This window comes from Ovis canadensis, chromosome 11 (assembly GCF_042477335.2).
Source record: "Ovis canadensis isolate MfBH-ARS-UI-01 breed Bighorn chromosome 11, ARS-UI_OviCan_v2, whole genome shotgun sequence".
Lineage (NCBI taxonomy): Eukaryota > Metazoa > Chordata > Mammalia > Artiodactyla > Bovidae > Ovis > Ovis canadensis.
In genome coordinates, this window is record NC_091255.1 from 55206120 (window position 1) to 55229930 (window position 23811).

Consider the following 23811-nt stretch of genomic DNA (forward strand, 5'->3'; position numbering starts at 1 on the left):
TTATTGTTGTTGTTTAGTCTCTAAGTCCTGTCCAATGCTTTTGTGACCCCGTGAACTGTAGCCTACCAGGCTCCTCTGTCCATGGGATTTCCCAAGCAAGAATACTGGAGTGGGTTGCCATTGCCTTCTCCAGGGGATCTTCCAACCCAGGGATCAAACCTATGTCTCCTGAATTGGCAGGTGGATTCTGTACCACTGAGCCACTTCGTACACATACCTGAATCTAAATTCTGAATTTCTTACAGAAGATGAAAAGGTTGACTTGGATGTGTTGATGGATGCTGCAAACACTTTTACAGGTGAGTAATAATTTGTATCAGATGTTATAAAACAGATCTTGATGTTTTACGGAGAATTACTTACTTACAGCAGTAGTCTACTCTGTCCAGTCATTAGTAAGTTCACTCTACTCTTTTATCTATTTATTGATAATTTTGACTTATTCACAATAGTTTATATAAGATTTAGAGAAAGTGTGGCCCCTTCCATAAGGAATATTAACTTGTCCAGTGTTTTGGCCAGTAATGTGCTCTCATTTCTCTAGTGTTTAAAAAAATCAAAATATAGGTGAACACAATGAATCTTAATGTGAAGTTTTTGCATCAGGAAATGTGATCTCTTTGAACAGTCAGTTCCATAATTCAGAGGCAGTAACATATTATTTGCCTGTAGACTCTACTTACCATCACGAGTCATTGTGCCTCTGTGTTACTCTATGCCACATTGACCCATACACAGGATAGAAATGTGATCTATCTTCTTATTTGAATTTAAAAAGCCTTTCAAGTAGTGGATTTCACAATGACTCTGTGTAAGTGAAGTCAGCTCATGTATTTAAACTTCATCCTGCAGTTAAAAGTAAGGTTGTACTGGATTATTTTTTTATAATTTAGAATAATTAGACTTCTTAATATTATCACCTGAAACAATTCCCTTCTATTCAAAGGAGACAAGGTAGAAGCCAGTGACTTTAAAACTGTGCTGGGAAACATGGGACTCGAACTCACTGAAAAAGAACAGTTTCTGCTGTCAAAAACTCTGCCAATCTCTCGTGAGTCGTTAACATCCCATCATGGTGCTCAGGGAAATGTGATACTGTGGGCTTTGGGGTGAGAGTTGTCCAGTGCCCTGAGCTAAGCAAGATGCAGATGAGATGTAAGCAGCTTTGTTACTGCCACTTGTGTTTTCATTTGGAAGTGAGAGACTTCTCTCTTTTCTATTCATCCGGTGGTTAAGTATTTTTTTATTTTAATAGCTACACAGCTAAATCGTTAGGTAGTCCTCTGAAAATACACCCTACCTCCTAAGTTCCTCCCCCAGTAGCTCTCCCACAGTCCAGCAACTAAATTGTAAACATGTAAGAGCCAGGAACATTTTGGACCATGTGCTTATATTGTCAGTACCCATTCTGATTAGTCAGTGTCCCAGTGAGTTAGTTCCTCAAAAGTTTCACCTCCTGGGCACCTGCATAGACTCACCCACAGAGAGCCTAGAGGCCAGCCTGTGCTTCAGCTGTACCTCCTGCCTAATTCCAGAGACCTCAACATACAGACATTCTTCCCCTGCCCCATAGTTTCCATCCCTCATTGTTCCCCAGGCAAGAGAGAGCCTCGGTTCAGTTCAGTCACTCAGTCATGTCCGACTCTTTATGACCCCATGGAATGCAGCATGCCAGATTTCCCTGTCCATCACTAACTCCCAGAGCTTACTCAAACTTATGTCCATCGAGTTGGTGATGCCATCCAACCATCATTCTCGGTCATCCCCTTCTCCTCCTGAATTCAATCTTTCCCAGCTTCAGGGTTTTTTCTAATGAGTCAGTTCTTCACATCAGGTGGCCTAAGTATTGGAGCTTCAGCTTCAGCATCAGTCCTTCCAATGAATATTCAGGACTGATTTCCTTTAGGATGGACTGGTTGGATCTCCTTGCAGTCCAAGGGACTCTCAAGAGTCTTCTCCAGCACCAGAGTTCAAAAGCATCAATTCTTAGGCGCTTAGCTTTCTTTATGTTCCAGTGCTCACGTCCATACATGACTACTGGGAAAAAACCACACCTTTGACTAGAAGGACATTTGTTGGCAAAGTATGTCTCTGCTTTTTAATATGCTATCTAGGTTTGTCATAGCTTTTCTTCCAAGAAGTAAGCGTCTTTTAATTTCATGGCTTCAATCAACATCTGCAGTGATTTGGAGCCCAAGAAAATAGTCTGTCCCTGTGAGAGAGCCTACACATCAGTAAGGAAGTTAGTGACTCTAGTGGCAGAATTGGCACCCTGGGCAGCAAATGCTCAATGCCTCCTGTGAATCCTCCCCACATACACCTGAAGCTATGCCTACTCACTGTGTCTAGCATCCCCCTGCCCAACTGCTCTCACGGGGCCAGTTGTGAGAAATGCAACATTCTTAGGATATTGGCTCCAAGAAAGCAGGATAGAGATACAGAAAGAAGCAGATGGACTGTAATGGAGATGACTGCCTGCATATGCCAGGTGCTGAGGGTTCTGTCCACTCTGCAGACACTCCTGCCACAGAATGGAGGCCTCTCCCCAGAAGCAGACGACACCTGTGGGGATGAGTTAAGCTTGTAGGTGTCCCTTGTTCTCTGTCTCTGAATTTCACCTCCATTTATGAAAATATTTTGTTTAGAGAACAATTTTTTTTCTTTTTTTCATTTTTTTTTTTTCATTTCAGCAACCCAACTGCTTGGGTTGCTACCTGTCTTTAATGTCATCCCTTTTTAGGATCTATCATTAGATCTAAACATATACTTGTAGGAATACGTCCTGGGCCTAGAGCATAGGCAAGAAAAAAAGAAAAAGGCAGAGGAGTCAAAGTGCCATTAATGAAGAGAAGAATGAGAAGAAAGAATCGTGTGTGTGTGTGTGTGTGTGTGTGTGTGTGTGTATGTAGCCTTCATCAACTACTGCTGTGTGTTCCGCATAAAGGATAGATTGAGAACAGTCCTTACCTTTTGTTATAATTTGAAAGTGAAATAAAATAATTTTCTAGGTGAATTGTGTAAAATGTCTTATAAAATGACAAGTTTGTCCTTTTTCTTTTGACTTGAATTTTACCATATCTTTCAGGAGATGGAAAGGTATATAAGAAAAGATTATTGAATAGTGTGAAACCTCTCAAAGGTAAGAATCATGAGAATAGCATCTAAAATTTACTGTGTTTTGCATCTGCTTTTTAAAATGTCTGATTAGAATTTTGCTCTTTCAATGTTCCACTGATGTACTGATGCTGAATTTAGGCCTGGTAACCTACTATTCTTCTTTGGGTATAAGTACATTTGAAGAACTCATTGTTAGTAACATGTAGCAAGTTTGAAATTTTTATTTCTTTAGGTTGGTTATCTTTATCACAGTTCATATGTTTATCTAATTCTTCTTTTTCACCCATGATTACTTCAATTAAAAGCTACAGCACAGTGTTAAGAGAGCATTTTCTCTTGTTGACTCCAATACTAACTCTCTGGGTTCACTTAAATGGCCAGTGTTTCACCCTCCCCTTAGGGTGAAACTCAAAGATAGAATCCACTTAAAGACATAATCTTCCACTTCTTGGATTTGCTTGTATTTCATATGTACATCCTCTTCTTTCCTAAGGGAAAAAAATCAGTGTCAATAAACTGGACACTCTAATGAAGAACATGGGAATTCAGCCTGAGAAAGAGGACTATGAAGATTTTCTGACCCATCTGCCGGTTGATGGTAAGTGTTTCAGATACCACTGTACCTAGGGGGAACCTTAGGGTTTCTACATAAGAGCCTTTGAAAGTAAACCTCTTTTTTCATCTCTTTTGAAAACTTATGAAATATTTCAAACATACATAAAAATGGAGACCAATATAACAAATACAGGCTGAAGTTAGCAGATGCTATCATTTTGCACGCGCCTTCCTTCCCTCGTTCTCTCCCTCCCATGTATACCCTTTCTTAAGTAAGATAAAGTTTCATTAATGACCCAATAAGACCAATTAACCTTGATAAAAGTGTCAAAAAGGCAAAGTTAGGATAATTCATTAGGAAGAAATTACTAAGGGATGAGCCCCAGTCTAAAATTCCCTTATTAGAGTCTAACAAAGCCAGTGGCCTTGAATTAAAAAAAAAAAAAAAAAAGCTAATAACAAAAAGCAAGTTTCTGTAAGAAAGCTAGATAGCACGTCTTTCAGCAGAGCCAGTACATGCCAATCAAGTGAACAAATTGCTCTTCTTCCTTCAGTGTTCTGTTCTCAGCTAGGGCTTGGCAGGTGTAGCTAAGGTAGGCTGCTGCTACCAGTAAATCTTCTATGTTACCCTTACCTATATCTGGCCTTAACATAGAAAACAGTTTTAGCCTAGCTTCTGGCCTTAACAGAGGAAACAGTTTTAGCCTATTTTTTAGTTTAAAACTTCACTCTCCTGGGTTTAATAATGCTGGTAATCATGGTCCCTACATATTAGCTAGGAGTCCTCAAAATGATTCCTACCAGAAAAGATATTATTACCATAACTATTTTTAGGATCCTTCATTCAATAACACAGTCGGAATTTTTTCTAACCCAAAAGTGTGACTATTTTTGCACCACTGAAATTCATTTGTCTAGCTAGCACAAACTATATGCAAAACCCTGAATGACAGACAAATTATACCTGGTAGTATAAAGGAAATTAAGGCATGGTCCCTGCTCTCATATAGTTTACAGTCCTTAAGGTTGGTGGTGGGGAACATAAGCAAAATTTAGAGTGGGAAGATAGCATACTGTTAAGCTGGCAAGGGTCAATGTCGACATTCTAGGAATCAGCGAACTAAAATGGACTGGGATGGGTGAATTTAATTCAGATGACCATTATATCTACTACTGCGGGCAGGAATCCCTCAGAAGAAATGGAGTAGCCATCATGGTCAACAAAAGAGTCTTAAATGCAGTACTTGGATGCAGTCTCAAAAATGGCAGAATGATCTCTGTTCGTCTCCAAGGCAAATCATTCAATATCACAGTTATCCAAGTCTATGCCCCAACCAGTAACGCTTAAGAAACTGAAGTTGAACGGTTTTATGAAGACCTACAAGACCTTTTAGAACTAACACCCAAAAAAGATGTCCTTTTCATTATAGGGGACTGGAATGCAAAAGCAGGAAGTCAAGAAACACCTGGAGTAACAGGCAAATTTGGCCTTGGAATGCGGAATGAAGCAGGGCAAAGACTAATAGAGTTTTGCCAAGAAAATGCACTGGTCATAGCAAACACCCTTTCCAACAACACAAGAGAAGACTCTACACATGGACATCACCAGATGGTCAACACCGAAATCAGATTGATTATATTCTCTGCAGCCAAAGATGGAGAAGCTCTATACAGTCAACAGAAACAAGACCAGGAGCTCTGTGGCTCAGATTATGAACTCCTTATTACCAAATTCAGACTGAATTTGAAGAAAGTAGGGAAAACTGCTAGACCATTCAGGTATGACCTAAATCAAATCCCTTATGATTATACAGTGGAAGTGAGAAATAGATTTTAGGGCCTAGATCTGGTAGATAGAGTGCCTGATGAACTATGGAATGAGGTTCGTGATGTTGTACAGGAGACAGGGATCAAAATCATCCCCATGGAAAAGAAATGCAAAAAAGCAAAATGGCTGTCTGGGGAGGCCTTACTAATAGCTGTGAAAAGAAGAGAAGCAAAAAGCAAAGGAGAAAAGGAAAGATATAAGCATCTGAATGCAGAGTTCCAAAGAATAGCAAGGAGAGATAAGAAAGCCTTCCTCAGCGATCAATGCAAAGAAATAGAGGAAAACAACAGAATAAGAAAGACTAGAGATCTCTTCAGGAAAATTAGAGATACCAAGGGAACATTTCATGCAAAGATGGGCTCGATAAAGGACAGAAATGGTATGGACCTAACAAAAGCAGAAGATATTAAGAAGAGGTGGCAAGAATACATGGAAGAACTGTACAAAAAAAATCTTCACAACCCAGATAATCATGATGATGTGATCACTAATCTAGAGCCAGACATCTTGGAATGTGAACTCAAGGGGACCTTAGAAAGCATCACTACGAACAAAGCTAGTGGAGGTGATGGAATTCCAGTTGAGCTGTTTCAAATCCTGAAAGATGATGCTGTGAAAGTGCTGCACTCAGTATGCCAGCAAATTTGGAAAGCTCAGCAGTGGCCACAGGACTGGAAAAGGTCAGTTTTTATTCCAAAGAAAGGCAATGCCAAAGAGTGCTCAAACTACTGCACAATTGCACTCATCTCACATGCTAATAAAGTAATGCTCAAAATTCTTCAAGCCAGGCTTCAGCAATACGTGAACCGTGAGCTTCCAGATGTTCAAGCTGGTTTTAGAAAAGGCAGAGGAACCAGAGATCAAATTGCCAACATCTGCTGGATCATGGAAAAAGCAAGAGAGTTCCAGAAAAAACATCTATTTCTGCTTTATTGACTATGCCAAAGCCTTTGACTGTGTGGATCACACAAAACTGTGGAAAATTCTGAAAGAGATGGGAATACCAGACCACCTGATCTGCCTCTTGAGAAATCTGTATGCAGGTCAGGAAGCAACAGTTAGAACTGGACATGGAACAACAGACTGGTTCCAAATAGGAAAAGGAGTACTTCAAGGCTGTATATTGTCACCCTGCTTATTTAACTTATATGCAGAGTACATCATGAGAAACACTGGACTGGAAGAAACACAAGCTGGAATCAAGATTGCCAGGAGAAATATCAATAACCTCAGATATGCAGATGACACTACCCTATGGCAGAAAGTGAAGAGGCACTAAAGAGCCTCTTGATGAAAGTGAAAGAGGAGAGTGAAAAAGTTGGCTTAAAGCTCAACATTCAGAAAACGAAGATCATGGCATCTGATCCCATCACTTCATGGGAAATAGATAGGGAAACAGTGGAAACAGTGTGAGACTTTATTTTTTGGGGCTCCAAAATCACTGCAGATGGTGACTGCAGCCATGTGAAACTAAAAGACACTTACTCCTTGGAAGAAAAGTTATGACCAACCTAGATAGCATGTTAAAAAGCAGAGACGTTACTTTGCCGACTAAGGTCCGTCTAGTCAAGGCTATGGTTTTTCCAGTGGTCATGTATGGATGTGAGAGTTGGACTGTGAAGAAGGCTGAGCACCGAAGAATTGATGCTTTTGAACTGTGGTGTTGGAGAAGACTCTTGAGAGTCTCTTGGACTGCAAGGAGATCCAACCAGTCCATTCTGAAGGAGATCAGCCCTGGGATTTCTTTGGAAAGAATGATGCTAAAGCTGAAGCTCCAGTACTTTGGCCACTTCATGTGAAGAGTTGACTCATTGGAAAAGACTCTGATGCTGGTGGGGATTGGGATCAGGAGGAGAAGGGGACCATCGAGGATGAGATGGCTGGATGGCATCACGGACTCGATCGACGTGAGACTGAGTGAACTCTGGGAGATGGTGATAGACAGGGAGGCCTGGCATGCTGTGATTCATGGGGTCACAAAGAGTCAGACATGACTGAGTAACTGAACTGAACTGAAGCTTTAAGAGTCAGATGCTTATGTAAATAAATGACTTCAGGGTTTCAGATTCTATCTTGACCATTGAAATTTGTTCCAGTTATTGGGTTTGAAAAAAGGGAGAGGCCTCTTTTAATAGTATATATTTAGATTTATACTATTTCTATAAATAGATTTAATAGTAATCCCTCTATTAGGAAGGGATTGCTATTAAACTTGCTTCTTTACATTAAAGATTATTTGATACTATACAGAAAGTGATATTAATTAAATGAATGCTCATGCTAACATTTTGATCTTTCCTGTTTCTTGTGTATTTTGAGTTAAAAGAGTTACTAAAGAAAATCATGAAAAATAGATGAATTCCAGTACTTTACAACTTACAACTTAAATGTTTTATAACATTTTTCTCTAAGTTTTTCTGTGCTTGAATTGTCTTTTTCTGACAGAGAGTCAAATGGTTGATTTGGATGTGGCAATGGATGATGCAAAAGCTTACACTGGTGAGTAAAGCAGTTAGGGGGAAAGGGAATTCATTATTAAGTGAGACCTTAATGCTTTATTTTTTCAAAAAAGTTGCTTTTAAACAGTCATTTTTTCTTTGGGCTATTATTGACATGCTAATTTGACAAAAGATGCTGGGAAAGATTGAAGGCAGGAGGAGGAGAGGACAACAGAGGATGAGATGGATGGATGGCATCACCAACCTGATGGACATGAGTTCGAGCAGGCTCCAGGCATTGGTGATAGACAGGGAAGCCTGGCATGCTGAGTCCATGGGGTCACAAAGAGTTGGACATGACTGAGCAACTGAGCTGAAATTGACTCCCTACAAATTTAATGTTAAATGTTTCTTTTATAATCTGATGTGGGATTTTCCCTGAATAGAGCTATATTATGTGATGTTTTTATCATTAGTGTTTTCCACTTCACCATTGTTTAAACAACCAAAAACCCAGGTCTCCTGCATTGCAGGCAGATTCTTTAGCAGCTGAGCCACCCAGGAAGCCCAAAATATAGGTCAACCCTGTCCAATCTCAAGGTAGGTAAATTTTTGTAGGGTAGCTAGGAAATTCAGTTACTGTGTCTAAAGACACAATAGTTCAGGAAATTTAATGGCTTTTGACTTATATCTGGAATTATAAAAACTTTTCTTTTGCTTGATTTAAAAGTATGAATTCTATTTCTGACTCAATACACCCACCCACATGTCCTTTGAGTCTACATAGTTTAACAAATTTCATAGTCAATTTGCTCGTCTAATTAAAGATGATGCCACATAGGTAATCTGTTTCATAGTTTAAAATCTTTAGTCCATTCCTAAAATTGCTGTTGCTGTTGTTCAGTCGCTAAGTTGTGTCTGACTCTTTGCAGCTCCATAGACTGCAGCCTGCCAGCCTCCTCTGTTCTCCACTACCTCTCACAGTTAGCTCAAATTCATGCTGGTAATGCTATCTAACCATCTCATTCTCTGCCATCCCATTCCTTTTGTTTTCAACCTTTCCCAGCATCAGAGTCTTTTCCTAAAATGAGTCCTAAAATTGTTACATGTTAACAATTCCCATCTTCCCAAAGGAGAGAAGGTTAATGTCAGCGATCTGGACAATGTGATGAGGAGAATGGGGCTAGCACTCACTACTGAGGAACAGAAGGAGCTGCTGAAAAGTCTGCCAGTTCATGGTGAGGATTTAGCTCAGCCTGGGAAACTTAGAGTCATGGGCTTGTGTGTGAAAACTGGTGAAATTATATGTGTCCAATAAAACCTAAATTGTAAATGCAATCCTCACACGAGAAGAAATCTTGTTCCTAACATTTTAACACAGAAAATTGACATCTTTTGTTGTTCAGTTGCTCAGTCATGTCTGACTCTTTGCAACCCCATGAGCAGTATGCCAGGCCTCCCTGTCCATCACCAACTCCTGGAGTTTACTCAAACTCATGTCCATTGAGTCGGTGATGCCATGCAATCATCATCCTCTGTCCTCCCCTTCTCCTCCTGCCCTCAATCTTTCCCAGCCTTAGGGTCTTTTCCAATGAGTTAGTTCTTCGCATTAGGTGACCAAAGTATTGGTTTCAGCTTCAACATCAGTCCTTCCAGTGAACACCCAGGACTGATCTCCTTTAGGATGGACTAGTTGGATCTCCTTGCAGTCCAAGGGACTCTCAAGAGTCTTCTCCAACACCACAGTTCAAAAGCATCAGTTATTTGGTGCTCAGCTTTCTTTATGGTCCAACTCTCACATCCATACACGACTACTGGAAAAACCATAGCCTTGACTAGGTGGACCTTTGTTGACAAAGTTATGTCTCTGTTTTTTTAATATGCTGTCTAGGCTGACCATAACTTTCCTTCCAAGGAGTAAGCATCTTTTAATTTCGTGGCTGCAATCACCATCTGCAGTGCTTTTGGAGTCCAAAAAATAAAGTCAGCCACTGTTTCCACTGTTTCCCCATCTATTTCCCATGAATAGGTGGATTTATATCAATGAAAGCTTCCTTCAGCTTTGGTTTCATTCTTACTTGAGGATAAAACAATAACTTCTAAACAAATGAGAAAGGAGGGGTGTTTTTCCCCCTGAAATTATGGATGTTATGTTGTCTCTGTGCTGTCTTTGTTAATCTTTCCATCGTTTAACCTATATTCTTAATTATGTCTTATATTACAGCTGATGGAAAAGTATTTAAGAATAGATTGCTAAAAAGTGTAAAGGCCCTCAAAGGTGAGTGAAAAATATGATGAAAGGACAAGTAAAAATAAAATCCTTAGCATTTTCTTTTAAATATTCCAAGTTTACTTCCTGCCAATTTATTGATCCATTGTTATGACTCATAACCTATTATTCTTCTTTGGGTACACTGCCCTTTAAGATAACAAGTTAAAGTATTTTACTGTAAGAAGTTTCTAACACTGTTTTCTGGATAGAACCACATAAGTTGGTGGTTATTTCAATCAAAAATCATTAGACTGACCTGAAAGTAAAAGTGTAAGTCGCTCAGTCACATCTGACTCTTTTGACCCCCTGAACTGTAGCCCACCAGGCTCCTCCAGATTTTCCAGTCAAGCATACTGGAGTGCATAGCCATTCCCTTCTCCATGGGATCTGCCCAACCCAGGGATTGAACCCAGGTCTCCTGGATAGCAGGCATATTCTTTACCATCTGAGGTACCAGGGAAGCCCCAGACTTAGCTATTCCTCTCTAAATGAACCCTCATGGAAATGAAACAGAGTCCCTTGGACAGACATTAAGGAAGATATCCTATTTCCACTTTCTATACTAATTCAATGTAAACAATTATATTTTTAATTAGAAAAAAATATTAAACACAAAATTATAAGAACATTAATTCTACTACTTACAAAAATTGATATAAAGAAGTAAAAGCCAATCACAAGGATGTAATGTACAACATGGTGACTGTGGTGAAGAATACCTTATTTTATATTTAAAAGTTGCTAAGAAAGTAGATCTTAAAAGTTCTTACCACAAGGGGGAAAAGTATGTAACTATGTGTGGTGATGGAGGTGAACTAGATTTATTATGGTGGTCATTTTGCAATATATACAAATATTGAATAATTACCTGAAATGTATACCTGAAATTAATATGTTATATGCCAATTATATCTCATTTTTTTAAAGTGAAAGTCTCCCACTTCCCACTGATCTAATCCCTCTCCATAAAGATAAACACTGTTTACTGTTTAGCTTTGTCTCAATGGTTACCTTTCTGAATTTTTTCTTACTTTAGAATCTAAATCTTACAGACAAATCCAAATCTTGGGAGAGATATATGTTAATAGTTTCTTTGTGCCCTTCTGCTTTATTGTCCAATGCGGTTTCTGATGCATGATCATGATTGGCATTTTTCGCCCTTAAGTGTCAATACTCTTGTTTTTATTCCATGCCCTTCTTTCCAAAGCACCAAGGGTCAAAATAAAAAAACTGGAATCATTTGTGGAAAACATGGGAGTTAAACTCAAAGATGAGGAACTTGAGGAACTAATGACCCAACTGTCAGCTGATGGTGAGTGTCAGACACCTTTATGTTCTTCAGAGAAGAATTGAGCCCTTGTATTAGAACTGCTGTAAGTGGCCTTTTTAGTATAATAATTAAGTAAGTGTAAATAGAAAGACTTAATCTTGACTCATGAAGAAATATCATCTCCAAAAACACTTTTGAAAAAATACATTGGGAATGTTGCTTGCAGGACTCAGCCATGCCTGAGAATACCACACACTTAACGAGCTAAAGAAAAATAAAATTTTAAATTTCATTCATAAGGGAACATGGTAATAAAGGAACATTTAAGAAAGTCAAAAGTCAGATGATGAACTAGGAGAAAATGGTAAGGTCCCTAAGGCATAAAAAGCCCTCATATATTGATTAAAACATACTGACAGTAGAAAAATAGGCAAATATTCATAAAAGAGGAAATCTAAAAGTCTAATAACATGTGAAAAGATATTTAACCTCACCAGTAATCATGAAAATACAAAATAAAGCAAAGCATGGAAATATTTTCAGTTCTCAGGCAAAAATTAATAAGACTAAGAACATTTAGTTCTGGTGAGAGTAAGGGGAAAGGTACTTACTGATAAATTTGGGTGTAAATTGCCATTGCTCTTGGAAAAATCATTTGGCAGTACTTTGGGGGGAGAAAAAGCATCCCTTTTCCCTGGTGAATCTAGCCTACATGCTTGATCTATAATATATGGTATTTCTTTTTGCTGAGGTCTGGTCTGGTCCCTATTCTGGTTGGGGCATAGACTTGGATTACCGTGGTATTGAATGGTTTGCCTTGGAAATGAACAGAGGTCATTCTGTCCTTTTTGAGATTGCATCCAAGTACTGCATTTCAGACTCTTTTGTTGACCATGATGGGTACTCCATTTCTTCTAAGGGATTCCTGCCCACAGTAGTAAATATAATGGTCATCTGAGTTAGATTCACCCATTCTAGTCCATTTTAGTTCACTGATTCCTAGAATGTCAATGTTCACTCTTCTCATCTCCTGTTTGACCACTTCCAATTTGCCTTGATTCATGGACCTGACATTCCAGGTTCCTATGCAATATTGCTCTTTATAGCATTGAACCTTGCTTCTATCACCAGTCACATCCACAACTGGGTGCTGTTTTTGCTTTGGCTCCATCCCTTCATTCTTTCTGGAGTTATTTCTCCACTGATCTCCAGTAGCATTTTGGGCACCCACCGACCTGGGGAGTTCATCTTTCAGTGTCTATCTTTTTGCCTTTTCATACTGTTCATGGGGTTCTCAAGGCAAGAATACTGAAGTGGTTTGCCATTCCCTTCTCCAGTAGACCACATTCTGTCAGACCTCTCCACCATGACCCATCCGTCTTGGGTGGCCCCATACTGCATGGCTTAGTTTCATTGAGTTAGACACGGCTGTGGTCCATGTGATTAGATTGGCTAGTTGCTGTGTTTCAATCTGTAGTTTCAGTCTGTCTACCCTCTGATCCCCTCTCTCATTAACTACCGTCTAACTTGGGTTTCGCTTACCTTGGATGTGGGGTCTCTCTTCACGGCTGCTCCAGTAAAGCACAGCCGCCGCTCCTTATTGTGGATTGCAATAAACTGGAAAATTCTGTAAGAGATGGGAATATCACACCAGCTGACCTGCCTCTTGAGAAACCTGTATGCAGGTCAGGAAGCAACAGTTATAACTGGACATAAAACAACAGACTGGTTCCAAATAGGAAAAGGAGTACATCAAGGCTATATATTGTCACCCTGCTTATTTAACTTATATGCAGAGTACATCATGAGAAATGCTGGGCTGGAAGAAGCATAAGCTGGAATCAAGATTGCCAGGAGAAATATCAATAACCTCAGATATGCAGATGACACCACCCTTATGGCAGAATGTGAAGAAGAACTAAGAGCTTCTTGATGAAAGTAAAAGAGGAGAGTGAAAAAGTTGACTTAAAACTCATCATTCAGAAAACTAAGATCATGGCATCTGGTCCCATCACTTCATGGGAAATAGATGGGGAAACAGTGGAAATAGTGTCAGACTTCATTTTTTGGGCTCCAAAATCACTGCAGATGGTGATTGCAGCTATGAAATTAAAAGATGCTTGCTCCCGGGAAGAAAAGCTATGACCAACCTAGACAGCATATTAAAAAGCAGAGATATTACTTTGCCACCAAAGGTCTGTCTAGTCAAAGCTATGGTTTTTCTAGTAGTCGTGTATGGATGTGAGAGTTGGACTATAAAGAAAGCTGAGCACCAAAGAATTGATGCTTTTGAACTGTGGTGTTGGAGAAGACTCTTGAGAGTCCCTTGGACTGCAAGGAGATCCAACCAGTCCATTCCAAAGGAAATCAGTCCTGGATATTCATTGGAAGGACTGAGGCTGAAGCTGAAAACCCAATACTTTGGCCCCCTGATGTGAAGAACTGACTCATTGGAAAAGACCCTGATGCTGGGAAAGATTGAAGGTGGGAGAAGGGGATGACAGAGGATGAGATGGTTGGATGGCATCACCGACTCAATGGACATGAGTTTGAGTAAACTCCGGAGATGGTGAAGGACAGGGAGATCTGGAATGCTGCAGTCCATGGGGTCGCAAAGTGTTGGACACAACTAAGTGACTGAACTGAACAAGTTCTAATACCAGGTCTAATAATTATTGTCATTTTAAAGTAGTGAAGAGTATAAGTAACTTTTCAATATATTTGCATCGACTGTCATGTGATATGAAAATGGTAGTGACTTATTATCAATAGTAACAAAGTCACAAGTTCTACTACTACTATGGTTTGTGGACTACATGAATAATTACAGAAAATGCTAAATTTAAGTTAGTGATTAATATAAAGATGTATTTTACAGGGAGTCCTTCAGCTTGAATGGAAAAAAATCTATATATTCAGGATCCACGGACCCCAGATTAAGACTCTTGTTATGGGATTTCCCTTCAGTCCAGTAGGTTAGATTCTATGCTTTCATTGCAGGGGACACAGGTTAGACCTCTGTCAGGGAGCTAAGATCCCACATGCCACAGGGTGCAGCTGAAAAGAACCAAAAAAAAAACCAAAATTAAAAGAAAGAACTCCTGATATAGATCACCCATCCAACATCCTGACCTGCTGTTCCTTGACCTCTTTAACTTCAATCATCTTTTCCTTTGATGACCTGAATCTTGTCCTTGCCTAATACTTCATCACCCTGAAAATATTCATTTTATATATCCACTGTCTACTTATTATCCTTCATTTACTATGCAAGCTGTTCTACCATAACACAATGTAGGAATGGCAGAGAAATCTTCCATTCTGTGAAAGTACACTGAAGTAACTGAGCTTATGGGGGAAACAGGGAAAGCCCATTCAAAAATCTATGCTGATTTGTAAGCAGAGCACTAACAAAAGCAGCAGTTGATACTGTGTGAAGAAGTTTGAAAAGCCCAGGCAAATAGCTCAGAGCAGCTGGAAGCCATTCAAAAATACACACATATACACAACCCAAAAAGAGAGTTGGAAAGCTGACATGCAGCTCTGAAATAATGTAGATGGAAGTAGAATTCTGAGTCAGTGAACCTGATTCCCCCTCATACATCATAGGCACTTATTTTTTAATTTTATTAAAATAGAGCTGAGAGGGCCCCTACTATAGCCAGTCCAGGTTTGTTTGTTTGTTTTTCTTTTCCTGCTGAGGTTTATAATTGTGATTCTCTTACTTATGAAAAATTATGTATGAACTAATACAACTTCCACATTATTGTGACATTATTCCATTTTCCAATTGAGTATAAAGAACTGATGCTATTGAACATGAGGTGTAACAGAACAGAATATAGAAATCCAGCTCTAGCTACTCTCCATCGTTATGGGGGTCTTCAGTGCCTTAATTCAACCAGTCTTTCATTATTCAACTCCTTCCCGATATATCCTTGTTTGCGTCCTTAAATTAGATTCAATACTTCAACAATTATATAACCTTAAAAACTCACAAGCTGAAATCAAGATTGCCAGGAGAAATATCAATAACCTCAGATATGCAGATGATACCACCCTTATGGCAGAAAGTGAAGAGGCACTAAAAAGCCTCTTGATGAAAGTGAAAGAGGAGAGCGAAAAAGTTGACTTAAAGCTCAACATTCAGAAAACAAAGAGCATAGCATCTGGTCCCATCACTTCATGGGAAATAGATGGGGAAACAGTGGAAACAGTGTCAGACTTTATTTTCTTGGGCTCCAAAATCACTGCAGTTGGTGACTGCAGCCATGAAATTAAAAGACACTTACTCCTTGGAAGAAAAGTTATGACCAACCTAGATAGCATATTCAAAAGCAGAGACATTACTTTGCCAACAAAGGTCTGTCTAGTCAAGGCTATGGTTTTTCCTGTGGTCATGTATGAATGTGAGAGTTGGACTGGGAAGAAGGCTGAACGCTGAAGAATTGATGCTTTTGAACTGTGGTGTTGGAGAAGACTCTTGAGAGTCCTTTGGACTGCAAGGAGATCCAACCAGTCCATTCTGAAGGAGATCATCCCTGGGATTTCTTTGGAGGGAATGATACTGAAGCTGAAGCTCCAGTACTTTGGCCACTTCATGCGAAGAGTTGACTCATTGGAAAAGACTCTGATGCTGGGAGGGATGCGGGGCAGGAGGAGAAGGGGACGACAGAGGATGAGATGGCTGGATAGCATCACTGACTCAATGGACGTGAGTCTGAGTGAACTCCGGGAGTTGGTGATGGACAGGGAGGCCTGGCGTGTTGGGATTCATGGGGTCGAAAAGAGTCGGACACGACTGAGCGACTGAACTGAACTGAAAACGTCTCAAAACTCCTAACAAACTTGCTTGGCAAAAACCCAGCCATCGCCTTACACTGTACTTGCTCCTGAAAAGCTTTAATGTTTCTGAAGAAAATCACAAAATTGCATTAATAGAACTCACTTGAACACATTGGCCATGAATATCAAGTCAGTCCTTAATGAGGCCATAGTCCCTACTACCTTTTCCAACTAAATTCACTTTTCTCACTCTCAGAGGTAATTTCACCCCTTCTCTCTCAAATTTCCAACACTTCCTCATTTCAGACTTCATAGAGAAAAAAGATTCAGTTAGATAAGAATAACCTCATTTCCCTCCTTGATATCTATGAACCCACCTGTATCTATGCCCACATACTCTGCTCTCATCTTGTTATAAAGGAATCTCTGCTCCCACTGTGAGTCAACCCTTCCATTTGTGCCTTGAATCTCATTTCCACTTACCTTTTCAAAGACTTAACTCCTGTGATTTTGCTCTGTCTCTCCTGCATCATCAGTTTCTCGCTTTCTACTAGATCTCTGTATTTCACTGACAGGGAGCTATGTCTCTTATTCCCCTTGTCCCTGGCCAGCTACTACTAGATTAGTTCCTCTTCACAGCAGAACCTCTCAAAAAGCTGTCATGACTCATTATCTTTACTTCCTAAGCTCCCATTCACTCTCCATTGCTTGCCTCCCTGCCAGGGAGCTGAACCAACTCTCAATCAACAGTGACCTATCTCTTAACAAGCTTCATGATCAATTTTCTGTTCTTATTTACTTGATATCTCAGCTTTTAACATAGTGACTATCCCCTCTTTATTGAAACATTTTTAATTTCAGACTTTCAAAGCTCCATATCTATCTGATTTTCTTCTTTTTTCACTGACAGCTTCTTCTCAGTTTCCTTTTCTGATTCTTCCTCCCTTCAAGATCTCTGAATAATGAAGTGCCCAGGGCTAGACCCTTAGGTGTCTTTTTTTTAAAATCTACGTTCTCTTTTTATGAGATTGCATCCAGTCTCATTGGGCGACATATTGTCTTTGAGCTGATAAAAGCAAATTTATATCTCCAGGGCAACCTCCCTAAGTCAGGAATGGTATATCAAACTAGTTATTTATTTGATATCTCCACTTGGATGTCCAAAAGGCACCACAGATTTAATGGACTTATTTTAATTCCCCTAAAAAGTCTCAAGCCCTCTCCTCTGCCTCCCCCTCCACCCACCCCATTTCAGCAATGTCATTTCATCTACCTGTTGCCATTTTTGGAAGGAAGGGAGAGGAAAGACTAGATTTCATTCTTTTTTCCCCTCTTATTCCACATTCAAATCTAGGCTGTGCTTGAAAAATAGGTCCCAAATCCATCCATTATCACCATCTTTACTGCTGCTACCATAGCCCTAGCCACAATCATCTCTTTCCTGGGCCACTAAAACAGTCTACTATCTAGTCCTCATTCCTCCAATTCCCCATCCGGCATACACCAGCCAAAGTGATCCTTTGAAAGCTGAAATCATCAAATTACTCCCCTTCTTCTAGGCCTCCAGACATTCATTGCAACCAGAATAAAATCCAAGCTTTATCATCATAGCCTACAAGGCCCTGCATAATTTGGCACCTTCCACACTGGCTTTTTCTCTATCTCTCCATCATGTCAAATTCATCCCCATTTTAGGCCTATTGCACATACCGTTTTCCTGCTTGGAATGTTCTTCTCTCAGTTCTTCACATGACTCTCATCATTCAGGCCTCAACCCAAATAGATACATATCAGAGAGGGCTTTCCTCAGCCCCCTGTCTAAAGCAATCGCACCCACTATTACCCTTTACTTATATTGCCCTCTTTCATCTTTTTTCCAACTTTTTCCTTTTTAGCTTTTTTTTTTAATTGCTTTTTATTTTGTGCTGTTTCATCTTTGATAGCATCTTAACCTCAAAAAAACAGCACCTTTCTGCTCATTTGTTTACATGCTCATTGTCTGTTTCCCTCTACCAGATGGTATACTCCGTAATAGCAAGAACTCTGCCAGTGTGTTTACTTTTGTATCCCCAAAGCCTAGCAAAGTGCCTTGCACACAGAAGGTGTACTCCTAAGTGCTTGTTGTTGTTTAGTCACCAAGTCATGCCCAACTCTTTTGTGACCCCGTGGACTGAACTGTAGCCCATGAGGTTCCTCTGTCCATAGGATTTCCCAGGCAAGAACACTGGAATGGGTTGCCATTTCCTTTTCCAGATCTTCCCAATGCAGGGATTAAACCTGCATCTCTTGTATGGGCAGTTAGATTCTTTTCCACTGAGCCACCAGGGAAGCAAAGTGTTTGTTGATTAATAACTAATACAAATACTCAGAGTTAGGTTTATTTGTCCTGTCTCCCTACACTTACTTGTAACCAAACACTTCTTTTGAAATGTTTATTTATTTTATTGTGTTTATTGTTGGCTACGCCGGGTCTGCTGCTGTGTGCAGGCTTTCTCTAGTTGCATAATGTGGGAGCTGCTCTTCCTTGCGGTGCTTGGGCTTCTCGTTGCAGTGGCTTTTCTTGTTGTGGAGCACAGGCTGTAGGCTCATAGCCTCAGTAGTTGTGTCTCATGGGCTTAGTTGTTCCACGGCATGAGAATCTCCCCGGACCTGCCACCAGGGAAGTCCTACCAATCACTTATTAATTTAACTTTATTCTAGTAGCCTCTAAAAACAAATAGGAAAATAAAAGAATGATTTATTACAGACCGCAAGCTTTGTTTCTGAGATAATACTGTTATCACCAAGGATAAGTTCATAAAATTCTAAGGAAAATTAGAAAAAAGATTACTGAATTCATAATTTCAGAACTTTATGTATCCTAAATGTGAATCTCAGTAACATTAGCTTCTCTGATTATGAAGTTTATTTCCCTTTCCTTACAGGTAATAGTACAGTTGGTCTGAATGATTTGATGGATGCTATCAGTTATATCAAGGGTGAGTTGCAAGCTATGATGAAAAGATATTATAAATAGCATCTTAATATTTTGCAGTTGGTGAAGAAAAATATATTCCCTTATAAATGTTTAAATTCTTTCATATGTGTTCCATTTTAGTGGATGCTGCTGAAATTCTGTAAATTACATTTAATATGGGCTTATATGTCAATATCCATTAAATTCTCTGAAATTTAATTCTCTGAATTCCCCGAAGAATTCTTCAACAATAGTTATAGATCTCAGGAGCCACGGAACTATTCCTTTTCCCCATTAGCCCCAATCCTAGAAATGTATCCTCTGGCAATAATTCAATTGAATAAATAAATATATATATATATATATATATATATATATATATCTTCCTAAAGACCTTCAGAGAAATCTGAAACAGCCTAAATATCTAACAGTTATGGGAATTACCACATCAACCATGGTAAGTCAGGCTTATGGGATATCATGTGTTGAAATTTTAACTGTAAAAATTATGTAGCAACTTAGAAACAAGTTTATGAAGTAGTTAAATTTATACTAGGTTGGAAAAGCAGAATACAAAGTTACATGTCTGTTAGATTTGCACATTATGAGAATATAGCTTTATTGGTAAAGACCAGAAATGGAGGATGAAAAACTGAAAATGGTTTTGTGGTAGGGTGGTGTAATTATATTTTTCCCACTTTATAATAATCCTAAATGTTATTACATTATTTTTACAATGAATGAGAAAGAAATTACTTCTATGTTGAGATGAATGAAATTCTTGAAATGCCAAGTGTTCAGAGAAGCAAACGATAGGCAAACATTCCTTTTTCCCCTATCAAGATCATACTACATTAAATTTTTTTTAATTGGAGGATAATTGCTTTACAATGTTGTGTTGGTTTCTACCATACAACAACATGAATCAGCTATAAGTATACATATATCCCCTTCTCTTAAACTTCCCTCCTACCACCCCTATCTACTCCACTCCCCCATCTACTCCACCCCCCTCCCCCGTAAATCACAGAGCACTAGGTTGAGCACCCTGTGTTACACAAAAACTTCTCAAACTTTTTTTTAATAAATTAAAAACTGGTCTATAGAAGAAACTTAATTTTCCCCCGTAGGGTGGGAGGAAGAGAAAAAAAAAAACAACCTATATATAGCTTAATTTGCTACATTCAATTTTGCAATAACCCATCAGTGAATTCTTTTTTGTAACCACTTTCTGATTGATTTTCTGAACCAGAACTTAAAACAGGATTTTTTTCTAATTTTCCTGATTATTCTGGATACACATAGTTAATGTTATATGTAAGCACAATGGTGTTTTCATCTTTTATAGATAGTCATATAATATTTCTGCAACTTATTTCTCACCTTTTCTAAGGAGAGGTGATTGATATCCCGGACTTAGACAACTTTCTAGCAAATGAGGGGATTGAGCTCAATGAAGAAGAAATGAAAAAACTGATGCCTCATTTGACATTCAATGGTGAGTTTTTTGTATTTTTTTAATTCTGTGTCTTCCTAGAAGTTATCCTGTTATCTTGTATGTAAGATCCTTAGAAATGATCCTTATCTTTTGTATCACTTAGAACAATGCTTCTCAAACTTAAATGTGCATATGAATCACCTGGGCATCTTGTTAAAATGCAGATTGTGATTCAGGTCTGAAGTATAGCCTAAGAAATCCTGCATTTCTAACAAGCTCCCAGATAGTGGCAACATGGCTGATCCAAGGTCCACACTTTGCCTGTCAAGGATCTAAAAGATGGAGAAATGATACATTAAGATTGTGCCTGGCCTTTCGTTTCTTAAGTCACAAGTACAACCAATTTATTATGTACCTGAGGGCATGATTCCATCCCCAAAACAAGAAGGAAAAATATTAGAGTAATTGAAATTAGCAAATAAAAATGAGTATTAGGGAGAGTATTAGGGAAAGCAGGGGACTTAGGGATTGGTTGGTTTGCTTATTGATTTTTATTATTGCTTACTGAGTCTAGTTGCATGATTTATCTGCTGGCTTTGCGTTTTATAATTACTTTAACTTAGTCTTTTTACTTCTATTACTCTCTTTGTTTTTCTGATACAAATTAAGAAAGAAAAAGATGATCTAGGGAGCAGCATTTTAGGGAGGGCAGTTCTAACTAGAATGATGTTGCTAGAAAGCTTATGCACAGCTCTGGCTTTGAATGCAAAGACTGTATATTGATTTATTCAACTAACAAACATTATTTGATCACTGAATATGTCCAGGAACTAAAATGGTAAAGAAGGGAGTACTTGTGCTAAGCCCAACTGACAATAGGAAATAAAATACAACCATTATGTTCTCAAACCATGGTTTTAATAAATTTGAACCTATTCATTGCAAACATCTCCAGTTTCTATTTTTTCCAGTTTATCATTTCTTCTTATTCAGGAAGATACACCATCTCCCTCTCTTCTCTTCATTTGAAGAGGTTCTTCTTAACCCTTCCAAATCCATTTCTCTTGACCTGATTTTCTCCCACTTCTTCAAAAAATATTTTTTATAGAGAGATAGTCGGTATATTAGTTTCAAGCGTACAATACAATGATGCAATATTTGTAGAAAATGTATTTATTTTGTAATTCAACACTTGCGGTTTCATCTATTTCTCTCTATTTATGAAGTAGCATATACTTCTCTTGACTTGGTTCTGGTTCTTCTGCCTTATAATTATGATCATTCGTCCTTCATTTCTTTCAGCCCACTTCCTAAGTGGTCTTGAGGTGCTGTTTCTGCTTCCAAACTTTACATTCTTTGAATCCTTGCAAATGGCTTCCCCCCTCATGTAGTCCCCAACTCTACTGAAATAGCTCTCAGAATCAGAAATGATCAATAACTTCCTTTGCCAGCTCCACTTATTCTAACTTCCTAATGTAGAAACAATCCAGGGCTTATTTTTCAGTCTTCTCAGTTTTAATTCCTTCCCTCCCTTGACCATACTTGACCATTTCTTGAGCTATCAACTCTCCGGGCTAGCAGTTCTCAAATCATAATCCAGGGACACTTCTGTCTTTCAGGGGGTCCATGAGATCGCAACTATTTTGAAAATATCAATAAAACACTATCTGCCTTTATCAAAGAGTCAGACACAATTGAGCAACTAACACTTCACTTTCTTTTCACTTTTCCCACTAAGATTTTTAGGAAACTGATTTCTATTTTTCATTTTCAATTGATATATATTTTTCACTAAAAAGTATGTTATCATATTCAGAATTTTTTAAGAATATAAAGAGGTTCTGAGACCAAAATGTCTGAGAACCTTTGCTGTCTGGGTTATTTGTTATCACTACTGATGTTATCACTACTGCTACATCTTTCTTCCTTTGTATCTTACCAAGACCTTTAGACTTCTTTAGCAGGAGAAGAGTGAACTTTTTCTTAAATATCAGATGCGCACAGTTGAGTTAATCAAATTCATCAGTATAGCACAGTATCACCATTGTTTCATGAAAGGACCTTTGTGTTTTATACAGTAAGTTCCCTATGTATGAACGAGTTCCATTCTGAGAGTGTGTTTATAAGCCCAATTTGTTTGTAAGTCCTACAAAGTTAGCCTAGGTGCCCAGCTAATACAGTTGGCTATATGGTATTGTATTATAGTAGATTTATAATACTTTTCACATAAATAATATATAGAAAACAAGCAAACACAAAAAAAATAAAGAAAACGTTATTAATCGTATATACACTACCTGGAAAAGTACATTACAGTACCAGCTACATCACAATTGCTTTTATGCTTGCTTCCAGACATGCTGGATTTGAAATAAAGATACTACACTACTGTACTCTGTATAGTACTATACAGTAAAGTACACAAAAACACAGCCACTTGTAGAGGATGTATGCATGTGACAGTATACACCAGACCCATGAACTAACTTACATAATTGGACATTTGAACGCATATTCAAATCTTTGAAAGTTTGCAAATTGAAGGTTTGTATGTAAGGGACTTACTATATTTTTCCTGTTACCTCCTATTTCCACTTCTATTTCTTTCCCCCCATCATAAGTCCATTCTCTATTATATCTAATATTTAACCTTCCAACCCACTTTCCTCAGGTTTATTTTGATATATGCATATCCCTTTAAAAATTCAATGTGTGTGGTATTTAATTTATTTAAGTGGTATTGTGTTATAAAACTATTTCTTTTTATCACTCAACATTTTTAATATCTTTATTGAGATATGGTTCACATAATATACACCTCATTCACTAAAAGTGTACAATTCAGTGGTTTTTAATATTCACAGATATGTGCAACTATCACCACAATTATTCTCAAACTTCTTCATCACCTCAAAAAGAAGCACTGTACCCTTCAGTTTTCACTCCCTATCCTTCCATCCCTAAGCAATCATTAATCTACATTCTATGTCTATAGATTTGCTTTTCTGGACATTTCATATAAATGAAATCATATGATATATGGTCTTTTTTGACTGGCTTCTTTTGCTTAGCATATTTTCAAAATTCATGCATGTTGTGGCATTTATCAGTACTTTATTCCTTTTAATGGCCAAATAATATTCTACTGTATG

General features: G+C 38.4%; 1 protein-coding gene across 3 annotated transcripts in view; it reads left to right on the forward strand.

Moving 5' to 3' along the window:
• EFCAB3 (EF-hand calcium binding domain 3) overlaps positions 1 to 23811 on the forward strand; it is a 493997-nt gene that overhangs the window by 425699 nt on the left and 44487 nt on the right. For all 3 annotated transcript variants that reach the window (XM_069541641.1, XM_069541642.1, XM_069541643.1), the window contains 10 exons: positions 246 to 299; positions 947 to 1051; positions 3086 to 3139; positions 3611 to 3715; positions 7946 to 7999; positions 9072 to 9176; positions 10163 to 10216; positions 11418 to 11522; positions 19190 to 19243; positions 20615 to 20719. In XM_069541641.1, the coding sequence (XP_069397742.1) occupies positions 246 to 299; positions 947 to 1051; positions 3086 to 3139; positions 3611 to 3715; positions 7946 to 7999; positions 9072 to 9176; positions 10163 to 10216; positions 11418 to 11522; positions 19190 to 19243; positions 20615 to 20719 (795 nt within the window). The remainder of the gene's footprint in view (positions 1 to 245; positions 300 to 946; positions 1052 to 3085; positions 3140 to 3610; positions 3716 to 7945; positions 8000 to 9071; positions 9177 to 10162; positions 10217 to 11417; positions 11523 to 19189; positions 19244 to 20614; positions 20720 to 23811) is intronic.